We start from the raw sequence: 12,839 nt of genomic DNA, 5'->3' as shown, positions 1-12,839 counted from the left end.
TATACTTAATACATAATTTTAGGGGGGAAATTACGCTTGTTTCAATAATTGATTTATATTATTGAGTAGATTTTGTAGAAAATTTTGAAGCAAAAAAAAAAGAAGTTTGTGTTTATTTTGCAACATTTTCTCTTTTTTTGAAAACATGCACGACTACTTAAACTAACACTTTATCACCATACTTGTTTTTATATAAACCTAATGCCTTAATTGGAAATAAAAACCTATATGAAGGATATTCTATTGCACAACTGTGATTAAATACACCTTCAATATCTTCATACTTCCACTCACCAGTCGGTAATTGTCGTTTCATCAAAAATTGAATTCCTCTTTTGATTGGCTCTTCATCAGGATAATTTCCCAATATCAACCCTATCAAAGCCCAAGCCGATTGAACAACAAGAGAGTTTTCACCATTGACATAAGAGTGTGTTTCACAACCTTTCATTGATTCTGACCATCCACCGTCTGGAAGTTGTTTTGAAATAAGAAAATCACATCCTTTTTTCACAGCTGATGAGGATTCATAATCAAGACCAACTGTATGCAAAGCTTCTAATGCAAACATCGACGCATAAGTATAACAAATTCCCCAACATCCATACCAAGAGCCATCAATGTTATCTTGTGAATCAAGAATATATTGAATGGCAGAGGAAATAGTTTTCTGAATCAATTCGGGCTTGTAGTCAGGGTAATATTTGGCAAAGTAAGTAAGCCCTAAAACGGAAGAGTCTGTACATTCCACGTATGGATACTCCACCATGATATTATTAAAAACCTCGGCAGGATTCAATTTTTCTAGCAATAAAGGGGCTTTTATACCTTCATAAGTCGAGAATGAGCCATATTCCCATTCTCCCACATTTTGAATTTGCAACAAAACTTCAACAGCATCAAACAAGTTTTCATCTTTTATTTCGTCCCTGATGTCAGCAAAACTTGCATGATTCCTAACCATAATAATAGCCTTCATTGCTTCTGCAGTACAGTCACTAACAGTATATCCTTGTTCCTTAGTACTAAATGGCCAAGCACCTTTACGTCTATCTCTGAAACTTCCATCGACACAATTTTCTGTAAATTGAGATCTCACTAAAAATAAATAACTCTTTCTGATCATATCGTGATATTTTGGGTCATCAACTAAGCCTGTCATGAAAAAGTACTGTACCATAAAGGCGGCATCCCAAACTTGTACACCATTTGTCCCCATAACAGTCATTCCCTGAGGTCCATGAAACAAAACATCGTTCATTCTGTTTTGGAGTTTCTTAAAGTTTTCTGATTCAGAGCCCTCATAATGACACGTCACAACCATATTGAAGGCAAAACTCACAGGAGCAATACACAAGTACTCTGTATTCTGATACTCCTTTACAATTAAATCATAAACTTTCTTGTTAACCCAATTCAATAACCACTTAGGTCTAACAGCTTCCCATTTACTCAATATAGAATTTGCAAAATCAAGAATCTTTGTATGTGGGTAATATAAATCGACACCACAAACATTATTTCTCTGGTTACCAAATTTGATTGACTCATAAGGTAATTGACTTGGAACGTAAATTTCATTTCTGATCTCTTTTAAAAGTGGATCAAGCTCACATTGAACTCTGTTTGCAGACGTATATCCCAATGGCAAATAGATAGCCCTAGTATGTACCCACCATTTCGCTGGATGAATTGGTAACCAGTACGGTAATCTCCAAAGTTCTGGTGGAGCTGGGTTCACACCCTCCCATTCATATAAATTCAAAATAGATAGCCAAGCCTTACCCCAATGTGGATTCTTAATGGCACCACCCAAACGATGTAATGTTTTTCTCGCCTTAACCAAAACTGGATGATCCTTTTCCATTCCTAATAACCGGAGACATACATAATTCATGGTTGTCCCAAAACAAGTAGATTTATCAACAGAATGAAGTCCCCAACCACCATCGACTGGGTGTGCAGTGTTGACAATATAACGTATCATCTCAACTCTATACGGCTCAGGTATCTCAGTCTTGCTATAATAATTAGCAGTTACATAGCCAATTGTCATAAACATTGGACCTTTGTACTGGCAGGGGAAGATACCATTATCCAATTGCAATAGTTTCAAAAAATCAGCTCCCTTTCTTGCTGCCTCGTCTGGAGTATGAATATCTGACGATGGCGGAGATGGAAAATCTGGCGACTCTAAAAGCCATTGGACAAATGTTGATTGTGGTTCACTTTCACATTCAGATTGTGATAGATAATGCCATGTTTCCCTACCAAGAGCGTCACTTCGTAACCTCCATCTTGAAATATCAGTTTTGGGAAGACCAATTTCCTCTGAATAATACATTTGTCAATGTTCCAGGGTGTTTAATTATGGAATGCCAATAACAAGAACCTACTGATGTTTGATTTGACGTTGCCCAGATTTTAAACGATCGCGTAGAACAGCCAATTCTGTTATTATTTTTTTTTGTGAGTGTGTGTGTCGTCGTGCATAATTTCATTCACGTGAATCCTGCATATTATAAGCTTCGATTGAGAGAATATTTGGAAAGTCGTGTACAAATCAACTCATCTTCATACATTTTTTTTTTTTTAGTTTTGTTTTTTTTCTTCTCTTCTCTCTCTCTACTAAACTAGTCATTTGTGAAGATTAAACGTATTGTCCGTTCAATTCCAAGAACAATATTACTCCAACCAACTATCAAATAGTTCTTTTATTTTTTGGTATTTTTCTTAAGAAAGGATAATTAGCATAGTAAAGGTCATTCTACTATACTCATATAAAATATGGCAAAACGGAAGTTAGAGGAAAATGATATTTCTACCATTGAAGATGATGAATTCAAGTCCTTTTCCGATCGAGATGAACAAATAGATGAACTCAGCAACGGCCATGCAAAGCATAGAGAGAACAACGCACAGGAGAGTGATGACCACAGTGCAAGTGAAGACGACGATGATGAAGACGATGAGGAAGAGGGAGAAAAATCAGTACAACCACCTAATAAGAAACAAAAAAAGCAGCTTTCTGCACAAGATGTCCAAGTAGCCAGAGAGACAGCTGAATTATTCAAATCTAATATATTTAAACTTCAGATTGACGAACTAATGAAAGAAGTGAAAGTAAAGAAAGCTCACGAAGAAAAAATTGAGAAAGTATTGCACCGTTTGCATGATTTGATTAAACAAGTGCCACCTGTGGAAAATCTAACTTTACAACAAGCAGAACAACATTTTAATCCCAAGAAATTAGTCATCCCATTTCCAGATCCCAAACCAACAAAAGTAAACTATAGATTTTCTTATTTGCCACTGGGAGATCTTTCTTTGGTTGGGTCGTACGGATTAAAAACAGCTATTAACCAACCACATGGACAAAGTATCGAAGTAGCACTAACTATGCCTAAAGAATTGTTTCAACCAAAAGATTATTTAAATTATAGAGCATTATATAAAAAGTCATTTTATTTGGCATACTTGGGTGAGAATTTAATCCATTTGTCGAAAAAGAATAATTTGCCGATCAAGGTGTCGTATCAATTCTTCAATGACGATGTATTGAACCCCGTCTTAAAAATAGAGAGTATCCAAACTGAAAATCCCGAAGATTTGACTTTTACTAAAACTAAAATTGCTATTAATTTAATAGTAGCATTCCCATTTGGTGTTTTTGACTCGAAAAAGCTACTTCCTGATAAAAACTGTATCCGTGTGCAATCAGACACCGAGACTTTGCCACCTACTCCATTGTACAATTCTAGCGTGTTATCACAAACATCCTACGACTATTATTTAAAGTATTTATATACCACCAAAAAATCAACAGAAGCATTCAAAGATGCATGTGTGTTGGGAAAACTTTGGTTGCAGCAAAGAGGGTTCAATTCGTCTCTCAATAATGGGGGGTTCGGTCATTTTGAATTTGCTATTTTAATGAGCGCGTTGTTGAATGGAGGTGGATTAAACGGTAACAAGATATTGTTGCATGGATTTTCCTCATACCAATTATTCAAAGGTACCATCAAGTACTTGGCTACAATGGATCTAAATGGAGGGTATTTATCTTTCTCGTCTTTAATTGGAGAAAACATTGCATCGAAATACAAATCAGATGGGTTTAATGTTCCTACCATATTCGATAAAAACACCAAATTAAACATCTTATGGAAAATGACCAAGAGTTCTTACAAGAGTCTTCAATTGCAAGCACAACAGACTTTGGAATTATTGAATGACGTTGTAAAAGACAGATTTGACGCCATTTTGCTTCAAAAGTCTGATTTTGATCCGATGAGATACGATATTGTCTTCAAGTTATCAGCACCTGAAGAGTTGTACGATTCTTTTGGTCCATTGGAAAAGATAGCATACATTACTTTTGATAATTATTTCAAGAGCAGATTATTTGCAATTTTAACAAAAGCATTAGGTGAAAGAATAGAACTGATTGTTATTAAAAATGAACACCCTTCAAACACATTTGCCATCCACAAGAGAAAGCCATCACACACAAGCTCAACCTTTGTTATTGGTTTGCAATTAAATCCAGAAGAATGTGACAAATTAGTAACCAAAGGTCCGAATAATGAAGATAAGGATGCTGGTATCAAATTCAGATCCTTTTGGGGGAACAAAGCATCTTTGAGAAGATTCAAAGATGGATCTATCCAACATTGTGTTGTTTGGAATATTAAAGATCAAGAGCCAGTGGTAATGAACATTATCAAATATGCTTTAGATACTCACTTGCAATCTGAAATATCACAACATTTGGCATCTCTGATCAGTTATTTTGATAAGAAATTGCCAGTTCCATTATTGCCTTCAGCAACAAATCAAGTGATCACATCTTTAAGCAGCTTTACTGCTTTAAGGAACTCATTTGAAAACTTGAGTAAAGTCTTGACAAATTTAGAGTTACCACTTAGTGTGAAGACAGTTTTGCCCGCATCATCTGGTTTAAGATACACGTCAGTATTACAGCCAGTGCCATTTGCAGCATCCAACCCTGATTTCTGGAACTACTGTGTATTACAATTTGAGACTTCAACAAGATGGCCAGATGAACTAAGTGCATTGGAGAAAACAAAGACGGCATTTTTATTGAAAATTAGCGAAGAATTAGCTGAAACAGAATACAATTCATTTATTTCAAAAGATGAATCAGTACCTTTCAATGAAAATATAACTTTGTTGAACATTTTAACTCCAGAAGGTTACGGATTCAGAATCAGAGCTTTTACAGAACGTGACGAATTGTTATACTTGAGAGCAGTATCAAACGCAGACAAACAGAAAGCGTTAGTCCAAGATGTTTATTTGAAATTCAATGAAAAATATATGGGCTCAGTAAAGCACACCAGATCTGTAACACAACTTGCACAACATTTTCACTTTTATTCACCAACTGTCAGATTTTTTAAACAATGGTTGGATTCCCAATTACTTTTGCAACATTTCAGCGAAGAATTGGTGGAACTCATTGCTTTGAAACCATTTGTTGACCCAGCTCCATACTCAATTCCCCATTCTGTTGAAAATGGATTTTTACAAATTTTGAATTTCCTAGCCAGCTGGAATTGGAAAGAAGACCCATTAGTTCTTGACTTAGTTAAAAGTTCTGCTGATGATGATATCAAATTAAGTGATAAGTTAACTATACAAGCACATAGAATCATTGAGCAAAATTTTGAAAAAATTAGAAAAACAGACCCTTCAGGTATTAAAACACAGTATTTTATTGGATCGAAAGATGACCCTTCTGGAATATTATGGTCTCATAATTTAACTTTACCAATTTCTACTAGGCTAACTGCATTGTCTCGAGCTGCCATCCAGTTGCTTAGAAAGGAAGGCATTACTGAAACCAACTTGGATTTGATATTTACTCCAGCATTACAGGATTATGACTTCACTATTAAGGTCAAGGCGAATAACGTTACTACTTCTTCAGGTATTTTACCACCAAACACATTTAAAAACTTAATTCAACCATTAACTTCATTCCCTGATGATATAACTACAAAATACGATTTGGTTCAAGGTTATGTTGATGAATTGAATAAAAAATTTGGTAATGCTATTATATTTTCAAGTAAAAAGTTCACAGGTTTATGCAAGAACAATGAAAACGTCATTGGTGGTATTTTTGTTCCTACCAACTTGACCAAAAAGAAATTCAGGGTCAATTTGGGCATTAACGTTAAACCTTTGGATGATAAAGGAGATGAAGTTATAATCAACACCAGCTCCATATACGATGAAATTGAATTACTTGGTGGAGATTTAATTAAAGCATTCGATAAACGTAAATAAAGTTGAAGTAATCTCACAAGATACAAACAAGTAAAGAATAACTACAACCCTTAGATGTGTTGTTGTTTTGTTCTTTTCTTTTTTTTTTCCCCCAATTTTGGTTTTTGCTACTACAAACTCAAGTTATAGAATAATAAGTATTTAATAATTGTATTAATATAAAACTGTAAATATGAGACTTTTTAAAAATTACTTGTATGATAAGATATATATTTAATTAAACTAACGTATTTATTTTTTTCGACTTTGAGCACATCCATAGTGAACTACTTCATGGTCTTTGGTTATTGTGAAAACACTGTATCCCAATCGTTTGTTACATATTGCACAAGGTTGTTTACTAGAACCAATTTTATATCCCTCATTCTGAAGAGTCATTACTTTATACTGTAGATTAGTTGACCCAACCTTGTATAATTGTGACACCAAATGGCTATCTTTGACTTGTTCATCGGTGTTTTTAATTTCTATTGTGAAAAATGTCTTTAGCTTATGCATTGGAAACGACCTGGGTAGCACAGATAATGTCTTTAAGATTGGAATCTTGGCACCGTGTTCTGATAATAATCTCACGATTAATTCACAGTTTTCATGATAATTCATCAACAAGTCCTCTAATAGTTTATAAAATAAACTCGATCCCAAAGACGAGCTCTGTTGTCTGTTATATATCTCGAGACAGTATTCCATTGCAGCGTCCAAATCATTCAATTGGTTAAATAAAACATCAATCGATTTTTCATGCTCCCCCAACTTCTTGTATATGTAAATAGTCAATCTTAAAAACTTATCTTGAGTGGTTGGCATTTCCTTCAAAATCAGCCATGGTTCAAAAGTTTGAGATGTTTTTAAAATCTCTAATAATTTATTGTAATAATCGTTTTGATGCTTCCCACTCTTCAATTGCTTCAAATACAATAAACACAACTTTGTCTCAAGTTGCAGGTACAATTTTGATTTTTTCAAACTCTCAGAAATATCACTAGCAAAAAGTAACCACTCCAAATACATAATTCCCAAATCTTGATCCTTTTTGCATAGAAATTGTAATACTTTAGTGTTATCGTAGCTTTCACATTCATACGAGTCATTCATGAAAATTGGGCGGGCAGCGTTTTTGTCTTGGTCAATCACCCAACTTGAATATTTCAATACCAAATACAAATTGTCGTCCGTCAATTTTCGTAAATACTGGATAGTCAAATCAGGTCCTTTTATAAAATCATCAAATTTATTGTCATCTTCGTTTGAGTGCTCAATCGTACCTTCATCATGAGCCAATTTGTACAACATTTCCAAGGCTTCTTCATGTAAGCTTCTTGTATAATAAAAATCAAGCAATTCCTTGATAAAATTAGGCTGTTTGGAGTTGCGTTGTTGAACATGGTTATGGATATTGCTCAATAAACACTCATTCACTATTTTGGAATCACAGTAATTATTTGGTAATCTTAATAATGGACCCAACAACATCGGCTTGCAATAAAAATAACACAAGAATAATGATGTGTCAATCACAGTAGCCACTGTCTCTAAATTACCATCAAATTCAGGATAAATATCACTTGGATTAATTTCAATATTTTTCCAAGTTAAAACGTCTTTGTCCATGAAGGTTGACAAAATCCGTCGTTGATCAGTAAGATATATTATCAAGTTATTTACAGCTTTAATGAATTTTCTGATATTTTGAGCTTTTACTGATTGTCCATGTGGTTGCTTCAACGCCATACCTTTTTTTGTCGTGTTATCGGTATCATATTCTGATTCTGAATAGTTATTGAGTTCGAGTTCTTCAACTGTAATACGCTTGATTACATTCAAAGAAGAATTCTTTTTATTTTCATTTCCATCGCTAGTTACATCTTTTGATCTTAGTTGGCCATTAATAAATGCTGGAAACAAGTTTAATACATCAGCAAAAGAGACTAGCCATTCTGAAGATATATCCACCAAAGCCTCATGATATTTCGAGTACGATTCAAATAACAACGTTGCTTTCAAAGAGTACAAATACCTTAATTTCATCAATTTATTTTTCGCATCATTGAACAAAGAATTAGCGTCATCAATATTGGAAACAAGAGTTATGGCTTTTTCAATCCCCATATATTTCAAGTCATTGCGAGGATCCTTGATATTCCCAAGTGTTCCCTTACCTGAAATACTCAAAAATTGATCTATCTGAGCTTGGAATGGCAAGATATTGAATTGTAATATGTCAGCTCCAGAAGCTATGCTGATTACTGAATTCGTTAAAATAATGCTGGAATGACCAGAGTTTATGCTATGACCTAACTTTTGAATTAAATCTCCACTTGTAACATCCACAATTTCTATCTTCTTAGGATACACAACAAATAAATAAATCGGATAAATAAATAAAACTTCAATGGGGATTCCAGATAGTTTGATTGATGACAAAATCATGCTTGGTCCATTTCGTCTATCAATTTTAACAATTTGCGTATCCTTCACCAACAAAAATAGATCATCACTTATTTGTATCGTCCACATCACCGGAGTGGATGACGACAAACCAAAGTAGCTGAAAGAGGTTCCTTGACTAAGCATATTATCGTTTTTTTCAATTGCCAACGAAGACACACCAAAGTCAGCAAATTCACAAATCACATAGTTATTTACAAGACCAATGATTATCGAATCCTCATCAAACTTGTCTATTGATCGTATTTTGTCTTTCATCACAACTTCCTTCAATTTATTAAACTGAAATATGTTTCTGGATTTATTAATGATTTGAAATATAGTTAACTTTTTCTTTGTCCCCACAAAAAATAGTCTCCGATCATTATAAAGGACATAAAAACTCAATGAGTTCTTACTATCAGGAACATGGTATATCTGATTTATGTGATTCCCCACAATTTCAAATATCTCGAGGGAATTTAATGTCGTTATAAGTATAATCAATTTTGTAGGGGATATAGGCAATGATTCAATTTTGTTGATACTCGACCCATCCTTAGTTATATTACTAAACATATTGGCTAGTTTGTAGCTACGATTCTCATGACCACGAAACAATCGCTTAATATCCTGATATGACGAGTGTGTTGATATTGAAATAGCGCTTGAGACCAGTATTGTTCTTGTATCAGCCAGTGATACTTGGCCCGATTCCTCCAAAAATGTGTCTTTAACAGCATTATATATTAGTAAATCTCCATTAGTCAATCCAACAAAAAGCTGCTGTTGCTCATTCGCTTGGTCCACACTATGTTTGTAAATGGCAGATATCTTGTTATTCTTAATCTCATTTGAAGAAATTCTTATTCTATCCAAAGGCTCTATCACATCTATATTCATTACCATTTAATCTCTTTATTCGATACACGGATAGAAAATGTACAATGTTGATGACATAGAAACTCCAGTTCTTTAGGTTTTGCTATCTCAGTTGGTTTTTTTCTTTTTCTCTCTTCCGTCTGTGCTGGTTGGGTTTAGCTTTGAATTTTTCCTTAAACAAAACAATGCATCTGTAGGACGTGTAATTTTGTTAACCCTAATTCCCCTTAATTTACAAAATTGATTACCATCGATACTTTCTACGATTTCCATTTAAAAGACAAATACAGTGTAATATATTTAAATTCTGTAAATATACATTGAAGACTATATATAACCAATTGTTCAAACTAACTAATAAAACTTACGATACTAGCACAATATTTCACTAAAGAATCCATTTTGTTATTCTTTTCATCATTTAACTGTCTGTATTCTTCCAAAGCTTCATGAAGACTAGTTTCATTTTCAAACTGATGGATAACATCACCATGTATGTTGAAAAACATGGCATATAAAGTTTCCCATATTTCATAATTTGCGTTTGATTTCAAACCAGCATTTAAAGCTTGAATAAAATTTGTCATTTCAGTCAATGGAACAAATGAATTAAGTGATCTAATTTCCAAGTCCAATACAGCAGGAGATAAGTTAAGTAAGTAAGTCAAAAATCTTTCAAATTGTCCACTCTCTCCAGCTTCCCTTAATAGTTTTGTGAATTCACTTTCAAATGCGTGGTTACCGTTTGTATCCAATTTACGCAATTTGCTGTTGGTTTCTTCAACAGTGTTATTTGTTTGTTCTGAAGTTTTGCCTTCAGCAACCGATGCCCTATCACCAACTGCTTGTCCAGTCAATTGTAAAAAGAAAGGTGCATTTTCTGGTTTTTTAGGTGCTTCTTTCGGTTTGCTTTGTTGTTTAATGGTATCCAAATGCAATAAAGTGTTGAATTTTGATCTTGGCTCTGATGATAAAGTAATCAAGGATGCATCAATTTGAGCAGCAGATGTATACTGTTCATCAATAGTGCCGTCTTCATTAGAATCCTCGTCCAAAAACCCGTCTAGCATTGTTGAACCGCCATCTCCAGAAGCATTTGGTAATAAAATAGTTGAAAACTCATCTTCTTCTACGTGTCTGGTGGACACAGGCTTGAACTGGGCACGATTAGTCCATAAGGATACACCATTTCCAGAGACATGTGTTGTCGCTAAGATATCACCAATAGGAGAAAATTTAACTGCAGTTGCCACAATTGGTAAAATCACCCCATCAATACAACCACCAGTTGGCAAGTCCCAAGTTCGCAAAGTGGAGTCCAATGCAACTGAAACTATCCATCTCCCATCAGGCGAGAAATCCATTCCTGAAATTCTGTTGGTATGACCATATAATATTCTTATGACTTTTTGAGTAGTCACGTCAATAACAACTATGGACAAATCATCCAAGGCACAAGCAACAAGATCAGACAGTTTGTGATATATCATGGATGTTATAGGTGCTTCAAGTTGTAATTTGCCTAAATAGACAGACTTTCCAAAATCATAGAATCCCACAATTCCATCTAAACCACAACTAACCATTTTTCTATTCATTCCATCAATTGCTAAACCGGTGACAGCTTGTTTATGTAAAACATATTTTTTACGCAACAATCCACTTTGAAGGTTGTATGATCCAATACCACCCAGTGATGATCCCACTAAACCAAAATTACCACACTGAGACACACATACAGATTTCACAATGCCACCATCAATAGTGTTTAACAAATGTCTACCGACTCTTTTATTTCTTGAATCCCATGTTCTCGCAAAAGTTTCATCCTTGTGGGCGGTTATGATATTTTCCCAATCACCTTCTCTGGCATAAGAGGATGAAATGGAAATGATTTCTGGGAATTTCTCTCTCATAGAAACAACTTGTCCAGCCTGTCTTTTACCATCCTTAGATTTTTGCAATCTTTGAGACATTTCCTGTGCTTGAGCATCTTTTCTCAAAGAGAATGTCCAAAATGTTTTATCTCTAGAAGCACTCAATAAAAAATGGGTTTTATCTTCTTGAGGAAATTCAATAGCTACTGGTGGTGCTGAATGCCCACCTCTAGATCTGAGATGTCTTGGAGGAGGAACAATGGATGAATTCGAAGTGGTTAAATTAGGATCAAAAACAAATTCTTTCAAATGATTATCACCACCATTTGATAATACTATTGGTTGACCATTCAAAAATTTGGCGTTTGCAACACCCCCATGAGTCTCTTTATGGGCATTTCTCAAAACATGAACACGTGATTTCTTGTCTAAATCGTAGAAATATAAGTCCCCGTTATTCAAACCAGCAACCAAATGAGGTGCTCCATCTGTTCTAAAAGAGATCGAGGCAACTTTCGAAGAAGATTCAGTTCCAGAAGTAATAATTTTTTGGCCCAACACTTTCCCCTTTTTAATGTTGAATAAAAATACATTTCCATTAGATGTACCAACAGCAATTACATCCAAAACTGGAGCAGCTTCGATTGATGAAATCTTTTCGCCTTCGAATTGTAATTCCCGGGATTTGTATAATAATTTGCCAGTTCTCACATTTATAACAAACACAGATTGAGTAGTAGCAACAATTACTTTATTTAAATACGTAGGTGGATGAATTAATCCCACAATTTCTCCTTCAACTAAAGAATTAATTATTCTGATTGTAGTGTATAATTCAGTTGGGAATTTCTTTCCTTCAGTTTTTCTAAATACGAAAATATCACCTTCTAATGTGGTAGCAATAAGGTATTCTCCAAATACTAATAATTGGTTAACTGTAGAGTTCCCTTCACAAACCAATTCATGCTCTAATCTACCACGTCTAAAAATACCAATACGATCACCATAAGATGCATAGACATAGTGATGGTGTGCAGCCAAACTTGTAATTCTTGAAGGAGTTTGAGTTTGGGAAACAAACAATAAATGTAATGTAGCCAAGTCATAAATTTGGAAAGATCTGCCAACAGAAGTGACAGCATAAAATGTTGAACCTAATGTCCCCATGGCAAAAGGAGTTGAGTCTGTAACATTCCCTAAAACTCTGAATGGACTGAAGATTTTAGAAGCTTTTGGTTGTTTTGTAATACCTGAGGCATTTAAATCAACCTTTCTTTTCTTTTCTATCACAGTTTCCGTCATTGTAGATTGTAAATTGTTTTGGTGTATAGTTGTGAT

General features: G+C 34.4%; 4 protein-coding genes across 4 annotated transcripts; 1 reads left to right on the top strand and 3 right to left on the bottom strand. All coding sequences in view use genetic code 12, as the record gives it.

The window, feature by feature from the left end:
* Nucleotides 1–157: 157 nt before the first annotated feature.
* ERG7 (lanosterol synthase) lies at nucleotides 158–2,344 on the bottom strand (the record flags this gene model as incomplete). Its single annotated transcript, XM_717519.2, has 1 exon — nucleotides 158–2,344. The coding sequence occupies one exon, from the start codon at nucleotides 2,342–2,344 to the stop codon at nucleotides 158–160; it is 2,187 nt and encodes a 728-aa protein (XP_722612.2).
* A 443-nt stretch (nucleotides 2,345–2,787) lies between these two features.
* Nucleotides 2,788–6,315, top strand: UTP22 (rRNA-processing protein; the record flags this gene model as incomplete). Its single annotated transcript, XM_717518.2, has 1 exon — nucleotides 2,788–6,315. The coding sequence occupies one exon, from the start codon at nucleotides 2,788–2,790 to the stop codon at nucleotides 6,313–6,315; it is 3,528 nt and encodes a 1,175-aa protein (XP_722611.2).
* A 231-nt stretch (nucleotides 6,316–6,546) lies between these two features.
* Nucleotides 6,547–9,651, bottom strand: CAALFM_C202440WA (uncharacterized protein; the record flags this gene model as incomplete). Its single annotated transcript, XM_717516.2, has 1 exon — nucleotides 6,547–9,651. The coding sequence occupies one exon, from the start codon at nucleotides 9,649–9,651 to the stop codon at nucleotides 6,547–6,549; it is 3,105 nt and encodes a 1,034-aa protein (XP_722609.2).
* A 323-nt stretch (nucleotides 9,652–9,974) lies between these two features.
* On the bottom strand, nucleotides 9,975–12,803 carry UTP21 (rRNA-processing protein; the record flags this gene model as incomplete). Its single annotated transcript, XM_717515.2, has 1 exon — nucleotides 9,975–12,803. The coding sequence occupies one exon, from the start codon at nucleotides 12,801–12,803 to the stop codon at nucleotides 9,975–9,977; it is 2,829 nt and encodes a 942-aa protein (XP_722608.2).
* Between the last annotated feature and the right edge of the window lie 36 nt (nucleotides 12,804–12,839).

The sequence above is a fragment of the Candida albicans genome, chromosome 2 (genome assembly GCF_000182965.3).
Source record: "Candida albicans SC5314 chromosome 2, complete sequence".
In the NCBI taxonomy this organism is placed as follows: domain Eukaryota; kingdom Fungi; phylum Ascomycota; class Pichiomycetes; order Serinales; family Debaryomycetaceae; genus Candida; species Candida albicans.
Note: the sequence above shows the minus strand (reverse complement) of the source record. Positions and strands in the feature narration are given on the sequence as shown.